At 39.6% G+C, this 21,970-nt stretch overlaps 1 protein-coding gene across 3 annotated transcripts; it reads right to left on the bottom strand.

Annotated features, from left to right (window-relative positions):
• Positions 1–791: 791 nt before the first annotated feature.
• slc16a2 (solute carrier family 16 member 2) lies at positions 792–17,891 on the bottom strand. 3 transcript variants are annotated; one of them, XM_077609884.1, is made up of 7 exons: positions 17,876–17,891; positions 15,745–16,267; positions 9,827–9,971; positions 8,323–8,797; positions 6,407–6,550; positions 3,129–3,357; positions 792–1,688 (listed from the first exon to the last, which is right to left on the bottom strand). In XM_077609884.1, exons 2-7 carry the CDS (start codon positions 16,160–16,162, stop codon positions 1,447–1,449), a joined length of 1,653 nt encoding a protein of 550 aa, XP_077466010.1. In that variant the 5' UTR covers positions 16,163–16,267; positions 17,876–17,891; the 3' UTR covers positions 792–1,446. The 3 variants fall into 3 exon arrangements, with proteins under 3 accessions (XP_077466010.1, XP_077466009.1, XP_077466008.1); XM_077609883.1 differs by lacking the exon at positions 17,876–17,891 and having other exon boundaries at positions 792–1,368; positions 1,435–1,688; positions 15,745–16,798; XM_077609882.1 differs by lacking the exon at positions 17,876–17,891 and having other exon boundaries at positions 15,745–16,798.
• Positions 17,892–21,970: the final 4,079 nt, after the last annotated feature.

Raw genomic sequence — 21,970 nt, 5'->3', positions numbered from 1 at the left:
TCTGCGATGGGATTTAAATTGAAGCAAATATGAGAAACAGTACGTTTCCTTCACTTTAAAAGGAAATGGGGGGAAAAGAATCTGTAACTGTTAAGTACAGTGGTACCTCGACCTACGATCAGCTCTACCTACGACATGCTCGAGGTACGATGAAAATTTCGATTGGATAATTCGCACTAGATACGATCAAAATTTCGAGATGCGACCAAGCCAGGTGGCTTTTTTGCCGCATCTCTTTCATGTATAACAGATATCTACGAGCACTGAACGATTTATTCAGACGAGTTTCGACCAGGAAACGCACAACGCGCATGCGCGGGCAAAAAGAGGGCTTTCTGGGTAATGAAGTATACTCGTGCACACAACACCGATAGCCAATGGCACACTTTCTCAGAATAAAACTTCATTACCCACAATCAATACGTGGGTAGGCTGTTATTCCTTCCTTAGCCTGTTCGCTCCCGCGATCGCTCATTCAAGACTACTTCTCGTTGGTAAGCGGTCGTGAGTCATCCTATTGTGAGGACATTTGTGTGCATCATTTTCGGAATATTTTGAAGGGAATACAACAGCAAACAGCCTATCGATAGCGAACGTGAGGGTGGAGGCGTGGCAAACAGCTAACCCGCCCAGAACGAAGGTAAAAAAAAGATTAAAACAAAATTAGAATTCAGTTTTGTGTAAAGTTACATTAAACGTATGTTTGAGTGTGTCTGTATATATTAATCCAAGTTAATTTAAATTTGTTTGTTCCATTACGAGTGCGTTGTCATGGAGACCCCCCCCCCCCCCCTGCGTCTGTCCCGTCGGCGAAATCCGCCCATTTTTAGTTATATTAAACACATTTTATTACTATTAAACCACTAGTTATGTGTATTTGTTAATAGATGGCGAATTAGAAGAAATAAAATATTTTTTCCAATCCAATATCCTGTTTTTTTTTTTCAGAGGGTTGGAACGAATTAATTTGTTTTTAGTTCATTTCAATGGGAAACGTTCGCTCGAGTTACGAAAAGCTCGACATACGATCTCAGTCCCGGAACGGATTAAGATCGTATGTCGAGGTACCACTGTACATTGTTGTTGTTTTTTTAAGTAACATAGTCTACATTCGGACTTATTAATCAGTGCTAGCTAGCTTTTTTTAATTTCTTTTTAATGGGATAACTAAATATAAACAGCCATTGTCTGCCTACCAAATTTGCTTCCCTATCAGACACCATTTTTTTCCCGTTTAACTGTCGAGCAGTGAACCTTTTTACCATCTCCATCTTCAAAAGTGGATGACACGCTCCATTTTTCCTAGCAAGGTCAAAAATGTCAGGAGAGTCACCTTAGGGGAGGAGAAATCTAGGATGCCAAAAGGTCCTTTGAGAGAACAAACGGGACTCATTTCCACCCGTCACAAACGTATGTGAAAGTATGAAGAGTTACCATCCTTGTGGGTCAAATATGCGTCTCGGCATCAGAGTAGCCGGGCAGCGCGTCTCCGTTGGAGCAGCTCTTGGGGGTCAGTTGATCACCGGGCAACATGCGAGCGGTCGTCTCTTCCGGCGCCGCCGTCCGTCCACGTTCCGATCGCCACTGGATCAGCGGTACGCAGAAAAGCACCGCCCCTCCAATTATGGGGGAAACACCGGCTGCGGAGAAGGCCATGGTGTAATCCCCGAAGTAGTCGTGAAGCAGACCTGAGGGGAGGAGAAAGATAATCCTCGCTTAGGGAATTCCTGCTAAATCAGATTGCCAATGGTTAGAAAAGAACAGAGTGGATTTTTTTTTTTAGCTTCGCTGCTTCCAGTAAATCTTTTTTATGTTCTGCAAAGTTAATCTAACCTGTCGAAGGCCTTCAAAGCATGTCATGCCGGCTAAACGTGACTTAAATCATATTAGCAATGGGTGTGTGCATGAGCCAATCAGATTTTGAGTTCATCTTACTTTTTTATTTTATTTTACTTTTTTACGTTTTTTACAGATTCGAACTGGTTAGTCCAAGGGTGTCAGACTCGGGTTGGTCCGCGGGCCACTTTAACGTCAACTTGATTTCACATGGGCCGGACCATTTTAGTATTTAGATTTTTTTTATATAAATTGATTAAAAGAACTGGATTAAAAGCCCTGAATATTCCGTTTTTTATAGATCTAAAACAATGTTTATTTTAGCTTTTTTAAATAGATTTTTAGATTTTACAAAATGTTTTTTGAACTAAAAACACAGAAAAAATAGATTAAAAAATTACAATTATTGATTTATAAGGGGGAAAATCAGGAAATGTAATCCTAAAACAGAAAGATTTACTTTCCCGGGCCACACAAAATGATGCGGCGGGCCAGATTTGGCCCCCGGGCCGCCACTTTGACACATGTGGGTTAGTCAGAGCAAAATCTTTTAAAGACATTTTTTTTAAATAGCAGCATAAAAGAAACCAACGTTAAATAATACATTCATCATTATGAAGTACAGTTGTGTTATAATGTTAGAAAACGTTAGCACAGTATCTTGTTTACATTAATATCAAATCTATATTTCAGGGAATAAAACCTATGCTATATTAATATTTTTAATAACAAAATGACTATTTTAATCATTGTCATATGGGTGGTTGGGTGGTAATTAGTGTAATAAGTTTACGATCCTGTATTCCCCAAAAAATTCTGCACACAAATGGCAATTCATTAAATTAACCTAAAATCCATTTAGAAATAAGGCCAAGTTTTGTGCAGCATTTTCAATTCAGGGAAAAAAAACCTCTCTTTTTGTGACTATAAACACTAATCAACTTTAGTGTTGGATTTTCCAAACACTTGAAACTTGCGAGAATGCTTCAAAGCCTGCTCTGTTTGAAATATGAAGTCTTAGACTCAAAATAGGTCATAATATAGAGCAAAAATGAATCAATAAATGAAGACCTCTGTGCTCATATTAGTGTGCCGTTCTTGCCTTAAAGAGATTAAACATTTGCTTAGCAGACACGTGAGTTGTAAAACGAGTTGAACACGGACATTTTTTAGCCTCGAGATAGCCCAAGCCCATCATTCTGTTTCCAACTACACTAAACCACACACACACACATTTTAGTCTTTTAGCTGCGGATTTTTTTTAAAAGCGGTTTAAAATCTCATCCCCTTACCTGCGATGGGTGGACCTGCAGTCATGGGAATAGACATGAGACCTAAGAGGTATCCAATGGCTTGTGACGCCTGCATGGGCCCAACTAGCTCAAAAGCTATGGGAGCCATCATGGTGAGGAAGCATCCGTCACACAGTCCCAAAAATACACAAATGACCACAAGCTCCTCGAAGAGAGAACATTGAGGGATCAATATGGACATGATACCCAGGGCTATAAAGGAGACCACCTAGAAAAGACAAAAAAACTGTCACATTTTTCCATTTTAACACTATGTGCCATTATGTCTACATATTTTTACTATGTTTAAGTACTATGTTGGTGGACTGGTCCAAATGTTTGATCCGTTAATGAGAGGCATATGGAATTTTTAATTGACATTCCACCCGGCAAAATAAATGTGTATTTTTTTTTTGTTTTCAGATAGGGTTGTTTTGCATGATTTTTAATGCATTTAGATATGTAGTACAGACGCTCCCCTACTTACGAACATACGACTTACGAACAACGGTACATACGAACATGTCTGCAAATTGCGTTTATGTCGAAAAATGTTCGTAAGTTCGATTTTGTATTTTTTTCCGAGTAGTGCTTCTTTCCGCCGCTAATACGCCTGGCGCTGTGAGGGCTCAGCTCACCCAGCATCTACCTTCTTCGTTGCAATGCGGAAGTGCGTGAACGTATCTCCAGTGTGCAAAGAACCTTTTTCATTTGTATCATTAAATATCTCGTGCATCCATTATTGAATATGGTTGGTAAAAAGCGAAAGGCTTCTATTGAGGGAGTTGCAAGGAAGAGGCAAGCCATTGCATTTGAAACGAGTGTCAATAATAACGAAGCTTGATGCGCGTGAGAGTGGTGAGCATTTCACGGTCATACAACTTGAATCGTTCGACCGTCAGTACCATTTATAAACAGAAAGATCGAGCAGCAGGACCCAAATATTGAACGTTGCACAAAGTTTGCAAATCAATTGAATGATGCCATACAGTGCTACCGCATCATTTATGATGAAAAAAAGAAGAAAACTGTGCAATCGTCGTTAGATCGCTTCTTTCGGCCAGTTTCTAATACATAAATCTCTCTCTCTATAGTACTGTACATATTCTCTCCATTTTATTAAATGTTTTTAGTACAAACCAATGCGTGGTACTTATACAAGCCCTAATACAAAATATAGCACTGAATCAACTTACAAACAAATTCAACTTATGAACAATCGCTCGGAACCTAACTCGTTCGTAAGTAGGGGAGCGTCTGTATGCCAAAAAAAGAGCCTCAGTGTCACTACATTAAATGTACAAAAATATTGCGGTCTCCATCTACATCCCAAAAAGGTGCAACATGCTGATTGGAAGCCTCCAAATTGTTCTAAAAGTGTGTGCACGGACAGTTGTTTGTCTCATTGTGAGCCGGGATAAGCTCCAGCACCCCCGCAACCCTGGTGAGAATAAGCGAGAAAAAAAAAATACTAAATCCGATTTGAAATACGGTCGTTTTCAATTATTTCTAATTGTACCTCAGGGCACCATGGTGTTTAGTAAAAATATAGTTTTTTTAATGAAGCTTAATAGTGTTTAATAATGTACAGTGAACAGAAAAAGTGTTTGCATGTTTAATTGCACAAAATGTGCAATCGTCATTAGATCGCTTCTTTCGGCCAGTTTCTAATACATAAATCTCTCTATCTCTCTCTCTCTCTCTCTCTCTCTCTCTCTCTCTCTCTACAGTACTGTATATATTCTTTCCATTTTATTAAATGTTTTTTTCAGTACAAACCAATGTGTGTTACTTATACAAGCCTTAAACATACAAATGCACTTATATAAACCTTCAATATACTTATATAGGCCTTAAACATAAATAATAATACAAATTATAGCACTGAATCAACTTACAAACACATTCAACTTATGAACAATCGCTCGGAACCTAACTCGTTCGTAAGTAGGGGAGCGTCTGTATTGACATTTGGTATGAGGACAGGGAGTGAAAGCCATATGGTGTGTCTATTTTTGTAGCTGGCAAGTGTTCAGATGGCTACCTGCATTCCATAAAGTGCAAAAAAATCTCTTAAAATAGACATTGAATTTCAGTTTGTTAGCGAATACAGGAAGCGTCGGTATGTTTGGATGTTGTGCTTTAATAATTATGTACTTGATAAAGTGCAGTGTTTGCATCAGGCTACAATTTATATTCATTTATTAGATTTTTTTTATGTACTTGGATGTCGTGGCCACTAAATTGGGTAGAAATTGAAAAGAAGCCTCTTAGTAGTAACAATGAGAAAAACATATTTTAAGGACATGGACAAAGAAAGCCATGTCATTTGAAACGTTACACGAGTACGCGGGGGAGACATGGTGCTTCACCTCATTCTACTCGACTCAACTGTGTTTGTATCTTTTCTACTCGCTTGGAATTGAATCACCCCTGGCAATATCCAGCAGTTTTTCATTAGCAAACTCTTGTATGAGTACAAATCAATATTCATCTAAACTTCTACTGAATGAACTTTGGTTCTGTGTACTAATATGCCTTTGCCCAGGACTTGCTTCAATAACAAACATGTTCGAATGAAGTTAATAGTTTATTTGAAGTTAGCCATTATCTGTGGAGGTTTTTGTCCTGGCTTTTATTTAAAAAGTACAGCACACCGTGTTCCACGGAGCTTCAAGACAGAAAATGTCATTACATATTTCATGGACAATGTATGAAGATGAGACTGTATCAGGACAAAAGTAAAATATAAAATGTACCTACCTACATTTGTAACTCACACGAAACAGTTACACAGTTTAAATAAACACTATTTTCTTTTCATTTTATCATATCTTAGCTGCCCATATTTCTGTATTGTATTAAAAACATAACTATGTTAGATGTTTATGGATATTCTCATTCATTAGAGTCATTTCATTCGGCAGGATTTGACAAGAATAAAATTTATGTTGAGTTTTAGGGGTAAATTGTTACAGAATAATACAAATGTACTTACTTATAACGTGAAATACAACTGAAAGGGCGTCCCCCTTAAAACTATTCCCCATAAAGCTTTATACATCATTTATAATATACATGTACATAATGGCTAAACTGCATAGTTGAAACTTGAGAGTATACTATATTTACCTTGTGTTGTTCCGCAAATAAAATATAAATACATGCTATAAAGTCAATGTATGCCTTCTGCACTTAGTGAGCAATCCGTGAGGGTTTAAATTTCAAGTAAACGTTGAACACAGAGAAAAGTCACTATCTTGAAACTCTTTTCTAACCTGCATGTAGATTTTCTTCAGGCCCGGAATGAGGTCGCCGACCTTTCCGAACGTGAGACGCCCCACACCCGACGATGCTCCGATACACACCAGGAGTACCCATTCCTTCTTGGTCTCATTGAACTGCTCGTTGACAAAGTTCATCTGTGACGCGAAAAATGGAGAAACAATTTTCATATATTTTGTTCATACTTGACCACAAAATAGACTGTCAACAAAGTCGAATTTCCTGCAAAAAAACACCCATTTTTTAAAAAGCACAGCAAGGATATACGAATGTTTAGGTTAGAAGGGAGAGCCCCCTGTCCCCACCCCACCCCCAACCAATCCCTTAAAAAAAACATCTCAAACAGAAAACCCTCTCATGTTTTTGTGTACAAGATGGACTATTTTCACTGCTTTGAACATAAATGAGCATATTTTTGGAAACAGAGGAGCTATTCGGGAAAGGTTTCCTGAAGCGTTCGAACCATTACAAAGGCCGGGGCTGTGTTTACATCTTTGGAGGGGCCTGAGACAACAGATCTGGCAGGGGGAGGCCGAGACTGGAACATCCGACATCTGGATGGACTCGTCTCAAATTTGTAGCTCTAAACAGCAGTTTTTACACAAAACCCTTTTCTGTAAAATGCTTTTATACACCCATGTAGGTAGCATTCTTGCTGACTTGCTACAAAAACTAATACACTACGGCAAGGGTGTCAGACTCGGGTTGGTTTGCGGGTCGCGTTAACGTCCACTTGATTTCATGTGGGCCGGACCATTTTAGATATAATATTTAGATTTTTTTTAAATAAATGGATTAAAAGGACTGGATTAAAAGCCCTGAATATTCCATTTTTTATAGATCTAAAACAATGTTTATTTTACCTTTTTTAATATATTTTTAGATTTTACAAAATGATTTTTGAACTAAAAACAGAAAAAATTGATTAAAAAATTAAAATGATTGATTTAAAAGGGGGGAAATCAGCAAATTTAATATACATCTATACTCTTCATTTTAATTTGATCCTAAAACAGAAAGTCGGCACATGATTTACTTTCCCGGGCCACACGAAATGATGCGGCGGGCCAGATTTGGCCCCCCGGCCGCCACTTTAACACATGTGCACTACGGGGTAAAATATTCTAAATATTTTTGACTTCCTGGAAAGAAAGAAAAAATTGAAATGTCAAATTATTGCTATTAAACGAGGCATTATTCAGACAATAAATTGCTATTTTGTTATACAGTTTTACCCAGGCAATATTTGTGACTACATTTTCCTGGAATGTTAACATTTTCTTACCGACCAATTATGAATTCTAAGTATTCTATTCTGGGCGGACCGGTGGATGAGTGGTTAGCGTGTTGGCCTCACAGTGGGGGACCTGGGTTCAAAACCAGGTTGGTCCACATGTGTAGACTTTGACTGTTCGCTTGCGTGGGTTTTCTCCGGGCACTCCGGTTTCCTCCCACATTCCGAAGACATGCATGGACACTCAAAATTGGACACTAAATTGCCCCTAGCTATGATTGATTGGTTGTCCGTCTCCTTGTGCCCTGCGATTGGCTGGCAGCCTCAGCTGGGATAGGCTCCAGCACCCCCCACAACCCTAGTGAGGATAAAGCAGTTCATAAAATGAAATGAGATGAGAAGTATTCTATTCTTGCATTTTCTAATCCCAATAAAAATATGCATTTTTTTTTCTTTTTTATATGTCAGTGTTATTCTTTACTGGAGATTCTGTTCCTCCTTACAGTGCAATGAAGACAAAATAAATGGTCTTTTACCTATTTCAAAGTCGAATTTTTTAAATTTGCCTCTTAATTTTACTTTGAAATCTTATTGTCAGACTGTTACGGCTGTAAAAAAAATATCAATGTCTATCAAATGGCTGCACGTATAGAAGCAAAGGCGTAATATTCTTACCAGATGGACATAAGGCACAAAGTATCCAAGTACAGCCGTGGCGACTCCAAACGCCCACACGCGGTAGGTGAGGATGCGAAAGACTCGCAGGTTGAAGTATTTTCTGACCCCCGCCAGCACTTTGTTCCACCAGCTCCCATTCTGCGGAGTCACCGGTGCCTGGGATTGAGACTGGGCCGGCGGGCGAGGTCCGGCGGGCAGCAGCGGCTTGAACGTTAGTGCCAGCAAGGCTTGCACCAGCATGAAGACGCTGAGGATCTGGAAGGTTCTGCTCAGTCCCAGTGGCTCCGCAACTTTTTTCAGCAAAACCGGCAGACCCACAGAGAAGAGGCTGGCGCCCGCCGTCACCACGCCGTTGGCCAGGCCCAGGCGTTGGCGAAAGTAGTGGCCGAGGATGACCAGAGAGGGTTGGAAAGCGAAGGAGGAGCCGCAGCCAAACAGTATGCCATAAGTGAAATAGCGGAGACTCAAGGAGCTAAAATAGAAAGAAAGAAAAAAGAATAACAGATTATTAGATGGCACAGTGACTTCACTAATGAGTTTTTTCATGGAAAACTATTTTGATGTAGAAATGTAATAGAACACTATTGCAGGTTTCTTAAATTATGAAAATGGTTCACAATGAGATTGTGTGTTTTTTTCCAGTAATGGGCATAAATAAATTCAAATAAATACAATTTAAAATGTTATTAATATAAAGATTATATATACTTTGACTTTTGAAATCTAGCCCTATAAGTGAAACCTATAAGGCAGACAAAATTGTATTTACAGTGCCTGAAATGAAAGTTACATGGAATGCTTTCATGATCTGACAACTTGTTTTTTTTTTACATTATGAATATGATTGAGTAATATCTTAAGGGGGTGAGAAATGTGTGGAATAGGGCATGAAATGCATTTAAAAAATGCACACAATGTGTGATAGTTGAGAACCAGGCATTACCCAGTTGGTTTGAGCTAAATGCTCAAGTTAGCACTAAACGTTTAAATAACGATTACACATACAAAATTGTTACTTCTCGCTTTGATCCGTCATACTGTAGTTATTTTCATGCATTTTAATTTGAATGATTCTGCCTTTCGCCCAAAGTCAGCTGGGATAGGCTCCAGCAGGGGTGTGCGGTATGGAGGATGAATATTAATGACATGTTTGCAAGCCAATGTTTAATATTTTCTGAGTTAATTTGCTTGATTAGCATTGGAAGAGTGCAATCTCATTTGCTTTTTAGCTAGACTCTGCTAGAGGCATTTTGGATAGGCCTTTAGGATCATTTTCCGCATGCCCAGATGGTGAAAATTAGATAAAACATTTTTAAACTACAATTTATGACATACAAAACTTTTCTGTTTGGAGGTTTTTTTGGTCACCATATAAAAAAAAATCTTTCTAAACAGGATGCATGCATCCAAATGTATTTCAGCTAAAAAATAATAATAATAATAAAGGGCAGCCACTGTTCAGCTGCCTTACTCGAACAAATAAGGATCAAATAGAGCTTACTTTGCAAAAGATGAACTCAGCAATCCGACGAAGGCCAGGAGCGCCCCGCTGACGGCAGTTTTCCGACAGCCAAAGTGGTCCGTGAACATGCTGACCACCGGCGAACAGAAGAAAATCATCCCCATGGCAAGAGCTCCGACCCAGGCTAGAAATAAAAGAAGCAGAATATACTCGAGGTTAATATCAGCTCAGCCAAATCAAGGCAAAAACAGGCGAAAATGTCCATATTTTTCCATGACATTTGCGATATGTGTCCCCAAATTGAGACAATGATATATACTTCTAACTTTATCCCACATAAAAAAACTTTTTGGCATGAATGTGTCCTGCGAACCAAGTTCGACAGCCCTCCTTAATTGCCCGTTTTAAGCAACGAGCATGTCCTTTGTTGGCAAATAATGAATGCGTTTCATTTATAGTCAGCTTTCTTCCCTGAGCACTTCATACTGAATCGACATTCGCTTCGCCTGACACTGCCATGGGGCTTCTTTATTATTTTTTGTTTTACTTTTCCCAAGTTCCAGTTCCATATTGTGTAGTTGCGAGGGGCTAAAGCATGTGATACAGAGCCCACTTTTCACTCTCTCTTTGCTCCAATTTGTCCCTGAATGAGTTGAATCAAGTGTACTTGCACAAAGAATCTGCAACTGAAAGACAGAAAAGGAGCGTGAGAGAGAGAGAAGTTTCGTTCTGACACTTATTTAGAGTTATTTCAATGAATGGAAGTGTTCCCACAAGAATTTGTACAACAGTAAAAGGACTGAATTATTTTAGAACTTACATTTTATTCTTCTAAAATCGTCTTATACACGATTTACATTCTATTTTTTTTCACTTTGACCTCCAACAGTTTATCTTGTGTTTTTACGCTAGTTATCCCAAAAGAAAACAATTAGTATGTTACATTAAAAGGCACTTTTTGGCTGTGTTTTTCACTATTTCAGTATTATTTTAATGTATAATTTTGTGTAACTTGTACTCCAGGGTGACTTATTATATATTTTCCCCTTTTATTGTGCACTCTTAAGCTAGTAGGGCTTATACTCAGGTGCGACTTGTGGTTTAAAAAATAGTGCAGTTGGAACCAGTTCTTCTGGTAAGTTGTCAAAAATAATTCATGGTTGATGTTGTCTCAATTTAAATGAGATATCAGCAGTCCTCTCCTTGAAGCACAGCCATGAAACGAATGGAGAAGTGGTCTCAAAAATATTGAAATGCTAATTTCACAGGCGCTGCTAAGTCATTTTGATTATTATTATTTTTTAAATACATGAAATACGTTTAAAAATAAGTGAACATTTCTCAGTGACCCAGTTTTTAAACCTGCTTGGATCAACACATGTATTTAAATTTAAGTCCTTTGTTTGTTTGTTTTTTTAATTTTGCTTAAACAAAGTCCAGTTTATTTAAAAAGTAACATTCCAAGTCTTTGATATTTTTTTTAGGAAGCTGGGAACCTCATTTCATCTCATTTTTTGAACCGCTTTATCCTCACTAGGGCCGCAGGGGGTTCTGGAGCCTATCCCAGCTGACTTCAGGCCCGAGGCGGGGGAAACACCCTGAATTGCTGGCCAGCCAATCGCAGTGCACACAGAGACAAACAACCATTCACGCTCATACTCATACCTAGGGGCAATTTAGTGTTCAATCAGCCTACCATGCATGTCTTTGGAATGTGGGAGGAAACCGGAATACCCGGAGAAAACCCACACAGGCCCGGGGAGAACATACAAACTCCACACAGCTTTGAACCCAGATCCCCCATTGTGAGGCCGACATGCTAACCAGCTGAGAACCTAAAAAAAACCTCCCTCATCAGAGCTCACAAATGAATTTGAAAAACCCTAGACCCCACCCTACCGACCCCCTTTCAGTGTTGTATTAGACTGAGCAGAGTGCAGCTGAGTACACATCTTGGCGTTGCAGGGTTTTTGTACTTGTTGGCACAATAGGAATGAAACCTCACATGCCATTGTTGAGTTCTTAAGACAAATGGAGACCACCTGGACCTAATAAACGGCCCACTGGCTGCAACGGTTTAACGCAGTGGGCTTGGAAGCCAACTGAAGTTCCTCTGTTTGGAATTCATGTAAAGGTTTTTTGGGGGGGAAACAAATGCCTCTAAAAAAAACCACTCAGTCGATTTAGCAAATATTAGGAGAGCTCGGTTTGACCAAACCAGAACGTCGGGTCCACCGTGTCTGCATTAAAGCAAATATTCACAAAGATAGCATGTAGAAAATGTCAACACATTGCATGTGACCTCAGCCTACCCACCCCGGGACCCCTGGTTCATTGAGCATCAAAAGGATTAACTGGACTGCTGGCCTTTTTCTGGGTTTTTTTTTTTTCGCCAAAAGAAGGGACGCGTCAAAGATTATTCTGAGAATGACAAGAAGTAAAACATAAACTACATTCCCATTAAAACACACCATGTCCAGATTAAATTTGAAATTGTGCCAACTTTATTTTAAGTCGATATTTTATTTCGAGGATTTAGTTTAGTTTTTTTTTAATCAGCTGCAAAAATGATGAATATCTGACATCAAGTTCTTCAGTAATTAAATAAACTTACAATGTAAAAAAGAGGAAAAAGGTATGCGAACATCCAAGGTGGGCTCAGGTCTTCCTGTGTGGGATTTACGTGGGTTTTCTCTGGATACTCCGTTTTCCTCCCACATTCCAAAAACATGCTTGATAGGCTAATTCACAGGTGTCAAAGTGGCGGCCCGGGGGCCAAATCTGGCCCCCCGAATCATTTTGTGTGGCCCGAAAAAAGTAAATCATGAGTGCCGACTATCTGTTTTAAGATCAAATTCAAATGAAGATTATAGATGTACATTACATTTCCTGATTTCCCCCTTTTTAAAAACAATCATTGCAATTTTTGTAATCTATTTTTCTTTTGTGTTTTTAGTTCGAAGAGCATTTTGTAAAATCTAAAAATAAATATACAAATATTTTCCATTTTCCACTTTAAAAAAATATTTTGTTTCCATTTGAAATAAAAAACATGATTAAAAGACATTTTCCATTACTAAGAAAAAAAAGTGTGCTTTAGATCTATAAAAACGGACTATTTAGGGCTTTTGATCCAGTTCTTTTAATCCAATTTTAAAAAATAAAAAAAATCTAGATATTAGATCTAAAATGTTCCGGCCCACATGAAATGGAGTTGACGTTAATGCGGCCCGCGAACCAACCCGAGTTTGACACCCTTGGGCTAATTGAACAATCCAAAATCAGTTTTTCGTCTCCCTGTACCCTGTAATTAGCCGGCAAGCCATTTTGATGTACCCCCCTACTGCTTAATCGCTGACTAGGAAAGGCTCCGACACCCTTGCGATTCTTGTGAGGATCAGCGGTTCGGAAATGAATTTAATGTGTACAAACATAACACAAAACCATTCATAGCAGTGAGGCAGGATATGAAAAGGGGCGTGCACAATGGATCAAAAGCAATGGAAACGCTTCTTTTGCAATGAAGCTTTAATGGTTTTGTTTTGTTCAGAACAGGCTGTTTTGTTCTTTCAACTATTGTTGGACTGATTTTAATCCTTTTTAAATTCTGGCCAACTAATAATTATGTAAGGGGAATTCAGAAAATGGAAGACAAAATGTACTGCCCCATTTTCCAAGCCAGATTATAAAGAATCTTTCATCTTGACCTCACGGGAGAGTCCAGAAACCATACAGTATGTTTAAAAACGCCTCTTGGACTTTTAAGATATAACACAGATATCGTGAAATACATCAAGCTGATAAAATATCTGCGCTCCCCAGTTTATTTTCCTCCACATAAATGCTTTCACCGTTGATAGCGGAGGGTTGAAATTGTTCCAGCGTACGTTCTAAGAACCTTAATCCTTTTCCGAAAGCACGACCTTAACGTTTACTCGTGACTGCGATTCCAGCCTGGAATGAATTCGAGGCGCAAAGCCTGAAAATTTGGTGTTGTGAACTTGGTTTACATGTTCTTTTGTTCCTTGAAAGCAACAAGGTGAAGGTGCGATACTCTGAGGAACGTTATCAACATTGTCGATAGCCTGTTATGTAAACAAAACAAAAAAATAGTGTGCGGTCGATTGGTCGCCGGTCTTTTGGTCGTCGGTCTTTTGGTCGCCGGTCTTTTGGTCGCCGGTCTTTTGGTCGCCGGTCTTTTGGTCGCCGGTCTTTTGGTCGCCGGTCTTTTGGTCGCAGTCTTTTGGTCGCCCTGACCGCGACAACGGGCGACCAAAAGACCGACGACAAAACAAGGTAAAACAACACGGTCTACGCATCAATAAAAGCCAACAATGGCCATGAGCAGTTTCACTGAGGCGACCGACGTGTGAGTGTATAAGAGTTTGTATGTACATGCGTTGTCCCTTTAAGAAGCGACGTCAGTCAGGGTCTTAACAAGTTCTCCAACAAAAAACAATAAAAGTCCGGGAAATTTTGAGCTTTTCTTTAGCCTAATAATTACTAGGGCATTAAGTATGACTAAATAGTAATTCGCAGTTTGCATTTAGGGAATTTGAGCAACGATTTAAATGGTAATTATCAATAACCTTCCGGGCGACCAAAAGATCGGCGACCAAAAGACCAGCGACCAATCGACCGTGTACGAAAAATATGCAGGTAAACAAAGTAGCAAACAATGGTCTGATCCCGGTGGAGGCGAGCTTTACGAAGAACGCCACTCGAATTAGGTCAATTCCTGGAAATCTAATATCCCAAACAGTCACGTCCTGCCAATATTTTTTCCGGCACCTTCAGGCAACGACGTAAAAAAAAAGTTCAAAGAAATGCCAAATAATGAACATAACCAGTGGAAAATGAATATACAACTAAATTTTGCACTGAGGTCTTTGCACAAAACGCAAGCCCAAAAACTTCCAAGTCTAAAGTTGCGAGAAAAAAAAGTACATTTTAAAAGACTAACTACGATTTCTCTCATCGCAATGGAGTATCGAGTCAAACTCAGACCTAAAACTAACCAGTTCATGTTTATTTCTAATATTCCTTGTGAAATTCCATCAGATAATACACCGTGTGTTATGATAAGACTAATAAATACCTAAAACAGCAGAACATTTAAGGGAAAATTGAGATGTTGCCAAGGGTGAAGAAAGCCCAGTCGAATGTGTGGGCCGGATGGACAACCAGCGCGTCTACAAAATGTACCCGCGGCGTTTGTGTCATTCGGCGTGAGAGGAAAAAGACCGATTTGAGGCAGGATGACTCAAGCGGGGCTTCTTCACCACACATCTGCTCACAAAGGCCTTAACATCTGGTCTTACCTGGTTTCAAACAAACATCGCAGAGGGGGGACTACTTCTCTACTCATAAAAAAATGGTTTCTATGGAGATTGTGTGGTATTGAAGGCTGGAAAGGCTTAAATTGAAGTATAGATATATGATTTCAGATTGAAATGTTTTGTAACAGTCCTGAAACCTGACTGACTGTTGAGGCAGAATTTATATAGCAAATGTTTTAATTCAGGGGTATCAAACTCAAGTTTGCTTTGCAAGCCGACTAGATCTCATGGGGACCAAATCAGTTTAGTTTTGGCCAAAAAAGTGAACTTATTGATGGCGATAGATGTCCAAAAAAAAAAAGAAGATCCCTAGCATAATAGACAATTTTTACTTGTTCGATTATAACAACTTTTTTCATTTCCAGTAGTAGGACAAGATTGAAAACATTAATATTTATTCCTCTGACGGACCGGCGATTGGGGGACCGCTACTGTAGGTAACTCGTTAACTGCAATCATAACCAGATTTCAAATTTCTACTAGAACTAAAGCAAATGAATTGGGAGAAAAGCCTCATGTACTAGCCCACCGTTCCTGACAGCCGCTCTTGAGATGCAAAACGACCCACATCCGAAGACAGTAATTTCATGTAGACTGCACGTATAGTATCCTACTTACCCACTTTGAACTGAGAAGTCTTGTCCTCGGGGTCCGCATGCTCCTTCACCAGCATTATATGCAGGATGCCAAAGGAGTTCTGAATCCCGAAGATGGAGCCGTTGCACCAGGTAGCTGCCAAAACCACCAGCCATCCAAAACCACCATCGGGCGGAACGAATCCTCCGCGCTTCTTCTCCGCCGTGTCAGGTTCAAGAGCCGGGGCTGCAAACGCCTTGTGCCCGCTGTCGATAAGTTGCACTGCGCTGTCCTCCTGGGCCACTTTGCACTCGTTCGCAGGTAAAGAGTCGTCCGCCTTCCGGTCCGAATCTTGGCCAGCATCGCCCCGCTCGTCGGGGGGACCCACCGCGGAGCAGCGGTCCGTCCCGGACACGCCGCTAGACGGCTGCGTCTGCGTGTCTAGCCCGTTCGTCCCCATGCTGTCTGCTCTAGCGTTAAGGTAACTGCGGGCTCTTGACGCACATACATCAGATATAGGTCACTCACATAAGCGTGGATTTGAATAGCAGATTTGATTGGCTCCCTATCCCAAATAAATAAATAATAAATTAGTGGCCAAAAAAGCTCACTCACTACGCGCTGTTCGCAGTCTGGGCGTCAATAAATAAAGCCCAGAGCCGAATATGGGCCATTGTGGCAGACTGGTTTGATGGCCGTGGATGTTTGGGTTATTTTAAAAAAGGGGGAGTTTGAACAGATCGAGGATCGTTGTTTACTTTTGATGGTTTCCTCGATCCCCGAAGAAGACGCCGGACTACTAACCTGCGAGCACCTCGCCTCGGCCTGCAAGCGTCACTTGGTCCTCAACGACAACGCAACGACGGCTGGGCTAAAGGAAACTGTCTGAATAAAGTGGGTTTCATTCACGTGGGTCTATTCCACAGGCTGCGTCGTCCCGTCCGCACTTGGAACACTTGAACCAAACACAACGCTGCCGGTCGGGCTGTCATTCAACAACTAACGCACGCCCTCCTTTCCTTGTAGTGGTGGTGGGTGGGTCGATGCAAGCAGCAAAAGATGTCGATATTTGCCTCGATATTTAGACGCATACGTTACATCGGCCCCAGGATATCGATACTGGCGCTGCTCTTCTACCTTATATACGTACTATCTATATGTACTATGCACTAGAACTGATCGCGTGATTTTTCGCGTTTTGGTCACCTGCATTTGAATTCTATTAATTTATTTAAAACATATATTTGTGTTTTTCTTGACAGCATTTCTGTCCATCTTGCTTAGTTTGTCTCTTGCACCCGTTAAAAGTTATTAAAACACAAATTTTATCCAACATATATTTTTCTTTTTTTGCAATACCTTTACAAGCATCTTAAGAAATTCAATAGTCTAATGATAATTATTTGGTGTTTGTAAAATATCAGTACATATGACGTTAAATTTGTCGACACCTCCTAGATGCATTGTCATGGTATCGAATCGATACAGGGCTGATTGACTGATTTTTCCAACCAATGGCTGGGCTTCATACACGCGTGCGAAGCGGTGATATACTTCGTCTCCTTTCGGATTTACGAACAAGCACGAGCGTGTCTCGGCGATTTCCGAACTCGCTCACCCGCATGGTTGCTCCTCCCACATGTTAGCTTCCCTGCTAGCAACCAAAGTAGCAACGCTGGTCACTAGATGGAGCAAATTTGCCAACACATTATTTGATCTCTCTGAGCGGAAAGTTGCTGTTGTTGTTATATTTTTTAATTAAATCATCATAGCTGTCCCAACTTCCTCGTACAATGTCCTCGCTGTCATTTAATTGCTTATTGTATATGTTAAATCACCCTCGCCTGCAACACGTTCTTTTCAATTCTTGATAATTACTGCCCATGCGAGGGTTATAGTCGGGTAAAAACAAAGGTTAAAATGCTTATTTCTCTGTCGATAAATAACTAGGTCAACTGAGCTATTCGAAAACAATGGACCCCCTCCTTCTCGCCCCATCTTTATGAACGGCTGGCTGGGTGGGAGAGTAGTTGGCCTGCAGCAAAAACAATCACAAATGCTTCCTTTCACCCGATCTAAGCATGAAAAAGTTTTGGCATGGTTGAATTGCCATAATCCCGTTTGTTTTCAGTATAAACATGAAGTGATGTATTTTAAAAAATGATTTTGTTACCTGTAGTTTCCTTTGTACTTTTTCATTCCGGCGTTTTCACCGCGTTGTTACAATTACTAAACGGGTCAGTAAGGTGTATTGACCACTAGAAGGTGCTGTAACTCTGTTAAAATCAAGTTTAAAATTTCCAGTAACTTCATTACTTTATTTATTTAAAAAAAATAGTATAATATATGTTAATCTAAGTGCATATACAGTTATCATCAATAAAGCCAGACAAATTATAACTACTTAGGGAAAATTACAACAATGCAAAGCACATTTTCAAGTTGTAGGCGTATATAAAATATACATATTGTACATTGTTGTTATTTTCCTCCCAAGTAGTGATAACAGGATTTTTTGTTTCATATTTATATTTTCATATGTAGGCTGTGTTTTCTTTCTTCACTACTAGACACATGTAATGTACCACTCCCAGGGGTCAACATTCATGTTGACATTTAGTGATTGCAATTGCTGGAGAATGTGAGTCATGTCATGTTCATTCAACTTAAACAGATCAATGTGTGGAGATGTATATTCAGTCTTAATTCCTACAGACATGCCTAAAAAGCTGTTTCCACAAATTCATAAGGATATTTTTCTTAGACTTTTTTTGTCATAAATTAAAAGACGACAATCAAACAAATTAGACACTGTTTATTGTTAAAAAAAAATACACATCTTAAATTGTGGAGTCTGATTTTCATTTGCACTAACCAACATCCCACAAACATCTGCTAAATGGATGAGTCATCAGATGAGTGTATAACATCATCATTTGGACCCATTTTACTATTCGGCCCTATCATAAATAGCAACACGACATTGTCAACTTGGGCCCCAGAGTGACAAAATGTGCTTTAAATAGCAGTTCACGTAACTTCACAGAGGAACCTACCCAGGGATTCGCTCTTCAATGTCATGTGGTGTCAAAGGTGATCGGAAACAACCAATAACAAAGCTTTCCGCTGAACTGGGAATACAGAAATCCTCTGAGCTGTGTGGGTAGGAGGGTAAATAATGTCTATCGAGCAGAAGTAGAATGTCGAGAGGCCCACACATTTCTCAGACGCGATCAAAGTCCCAAGATGAACGCAACCAATAGGTATTTCTCACTGGAATTCCTCAGTGGGCGCAGATAAATATCACAAACGTTGCTCATTGCATTGAGAAATACTTCCAATACAATTTTGACACCCCCCCCCCCCCCCCAATGCTACTATGTTAGCCAGGTTGGCATTTTGTGCGACTTGCTCAAACATGCATTTCTGGTGGGAGTGGAATTCTGCACCGACTGGATGCTTTTTATTTGCAGTTGCATGACTCACTCCAGATTCATTTATCCCTCAGGGGCCTTATAGTACCACAGTTTGCACAAATCATCAACAGCCGGGTTGTCTGTCCACTGACAGACTAGTCAAATAATACATAACAAACAGTCTAGTCTCCCTTTTGAGTTTGCGCATTCAACCCAATCTCTTAAAATCTTTATGGCGCGGGGGGAGCTCGCCAAAGACCAAACAATAATATCAGTAGTATAGGGGAATCTAGATTCTGTATTGCCCAACTTGAGAGGTGAGTTGTTGTTTTTTTATTCTGGAATAACTGGGATTACCCCATAACAAGGAGTGGTTCAGCATAAGTATTACTAATATGAAATGACAGCATAGGTGTGTATTGAAAGGTGATTAAAGAACAAAAAATGAATTTTGTGACCACCTTTAATCCATTTTGTCAACAATTGACATACTTAAGCGCCTTATCCCCAGATTAGGTTCCTATCCAGAAGGTAGACCACCGTTAGATTGGTTGTTTTGCAGTGGCGGGCGGTGCATTTTCTGGTAGCGCCTTCAACGTATCAATCCAACCCTCAAAAACTATTTTATGGCTATAAAACCTCTACTGCAGCTACAGCTGCAACACATAAAAAATAATCAATAAATTAATGCACAAAAATGGTGTAAAATCCACTTCCTAGCAGCATTTCATGATTAAATACAACTACTGGAGCTTTTCAGACATTAAAACCAGGCCAGGGGGTGATTTTCCCGGGAAAAGACAGCGATAAACGTCAATGGCGTACGGGCAAACATTGCCCGAAAATGGGGTAAAATCCAGCCGAAAACAGCATTTATTGATTAAATACAAATACTGGAGCTTTTTAGACATCAGAACCGGGCCCGGAGTATCATTTCCCCGGTAAAAAGACAGCGATTACAAAACAATGTTTTGTAATGTTACGTACTGGAATGTCATTCAGCCCAGCGTGGAGATGGGCCAATGAGGATTTGCATTTTTACCCTCTATGCATTGAACAAGTGGGACATTGTCAAAAGGGATTGCAAGTACCTATAGACAACATTGTACCCAGAAAAAGAGCAAAGAAAAAAGGCTGCATTCATATATTTATTGTTGGGATACGTTGAACATTGGATGGGAGCGAGCAGCCTCACTTCAACTTCACTTTTATGAGTTCGCAGACGCTTGTAAAATGTGCTTTATTTTTCCACAGTGAGGACATTGCATTTGTTTTTCATTATTGTCTGTCGTGAAAAAGCGGGAAGGGAGATCGTATCATGGCTGAATGGAGTGTACTTTAAGAAGGCATACGGGTTCATCATTGGCTGCCTCTAGATGACCAATCCCTTCCAATCAACTGCCTATCATTGTCAACAAATGAATTAAAAAGTACAATTTATCTGTACTGACTTACTTTATGACCAACTAATCCATGACAATAATCCTGTTTATTTATTGAAATACTTTTTTTCCAGTTTTTAATACCGCTCTCCTTATTCTACTGGAATATATCCTCCTCTACTTGGAATAATACTTTATAAGCGTGACTAATTATACTAGTCAGCATCTTTCAGTAATAAATGTCACCGTTTCTCTGCGTGATGTATCTTATTAAATCACTCATTTAAGAAATATCAGTTCGTCATCTTGTTTGACGTGTCTTTACCGCATAGTATAACATTTCCTTAAAAAGTATTCATAGCAGACACATTTCTCAAAAGGAACAAACACCCACTTACTTCATTGAATTTGACATGGATAAATACTAAACAGATGTTAGCAAAACTTCAAGAGCATTTGAAAAAAATAAATACTAAATAAAACGCCAAGAAAGAAGACTTGCGACATTCTTCATAAAAAAATAAGAAGACCGAAGTGAACACTGATAAGCCATCGCAACATGTGCCATCCTGTTACATTTTTTTGCGACATATGAGCTCCCGCATTTGTGGCCCGTGATGGGGGCTGAAGGAAATGCTTCTCGTGAGGGTCTAGCCTACTTGAAGCCATGCTTGCAACCCCTTTGTCCTTTATAACAACTATTAATAAAGAATTTGTGACATCTTTCCAGCCTGGACTCCCTCCCACATCTTCAATGACTCGTACTCCTCGTATGAAATCGTAAGCAACACTCCAAATGAGATGTTCCTTGGATTATGAATTTCAAAACACATCCCCGAGGCAAATCTAAATTGTTTGTATTTTTGTAAATCCCCCCCCCCACCAATTCCTTCACTAAAACTGTTTCCCATCTGTTCCTGCGTACTCATTGTAAGTATAGTTGACATGCACATTTAAACACATTCTTCAGTGCCCACACAGAAAGTCTTATTTGCCTCCAAACAGTTGTTTAATCTTTCTTTTTTTTTTGTTATTAAGTAGAATACACTCTACATAACCATGAGAAGATTACGACATGAAAGAAAATTCATATTCTCACTTTCTTTGGATGCATTTTGATCACGAACAAAAATGTCCATGAAGGAATTTGCTCTAGAAAACAACAAATAATGTTCTATTTCATGGAAAAAATACAAAAAAATGGCTATTTGGCATTCACGATGCCTCTTCAGTGACAATAAGGTTCTGCAAGCTCGGCATGGAGGCTATTAGAAATAAACATGGGTGCATTCCTCACCCCCTACACACCAAAGCACACAGTGATGCTGACCTAATGTCCGATTCATCAGAGCACCTGCTTAGCAAATCGGAAGTTTTCCACACACACAAAAAAGAAGAAAATAAAGGAAAAACAGCCATCCTACACAAGTAGCGTTATGCCGCAAAAGTATTTTTGTACGCTGAGGGTAA

The sequence above is a fragment of the Stigmatopora argus genome, chromosome 9 (genome assembly GCF_051989625.1).
Source record: "Stigmatopora argus isolate UIUO_Sarg chromosome 9, RoL_Sarg_1.0, whole genome shotgun sequence".
NCBI lineage: Eukaryota > Metazoa > Chordata > Actinopteri > Syngnathiformes > Syngnathidae > Stigmatopora > Stigmatopora argus.
Note: the sequence above shows the minus strand (reverse complement) of the source record. Positions and strands in the feature narration are given on the sequence as shown.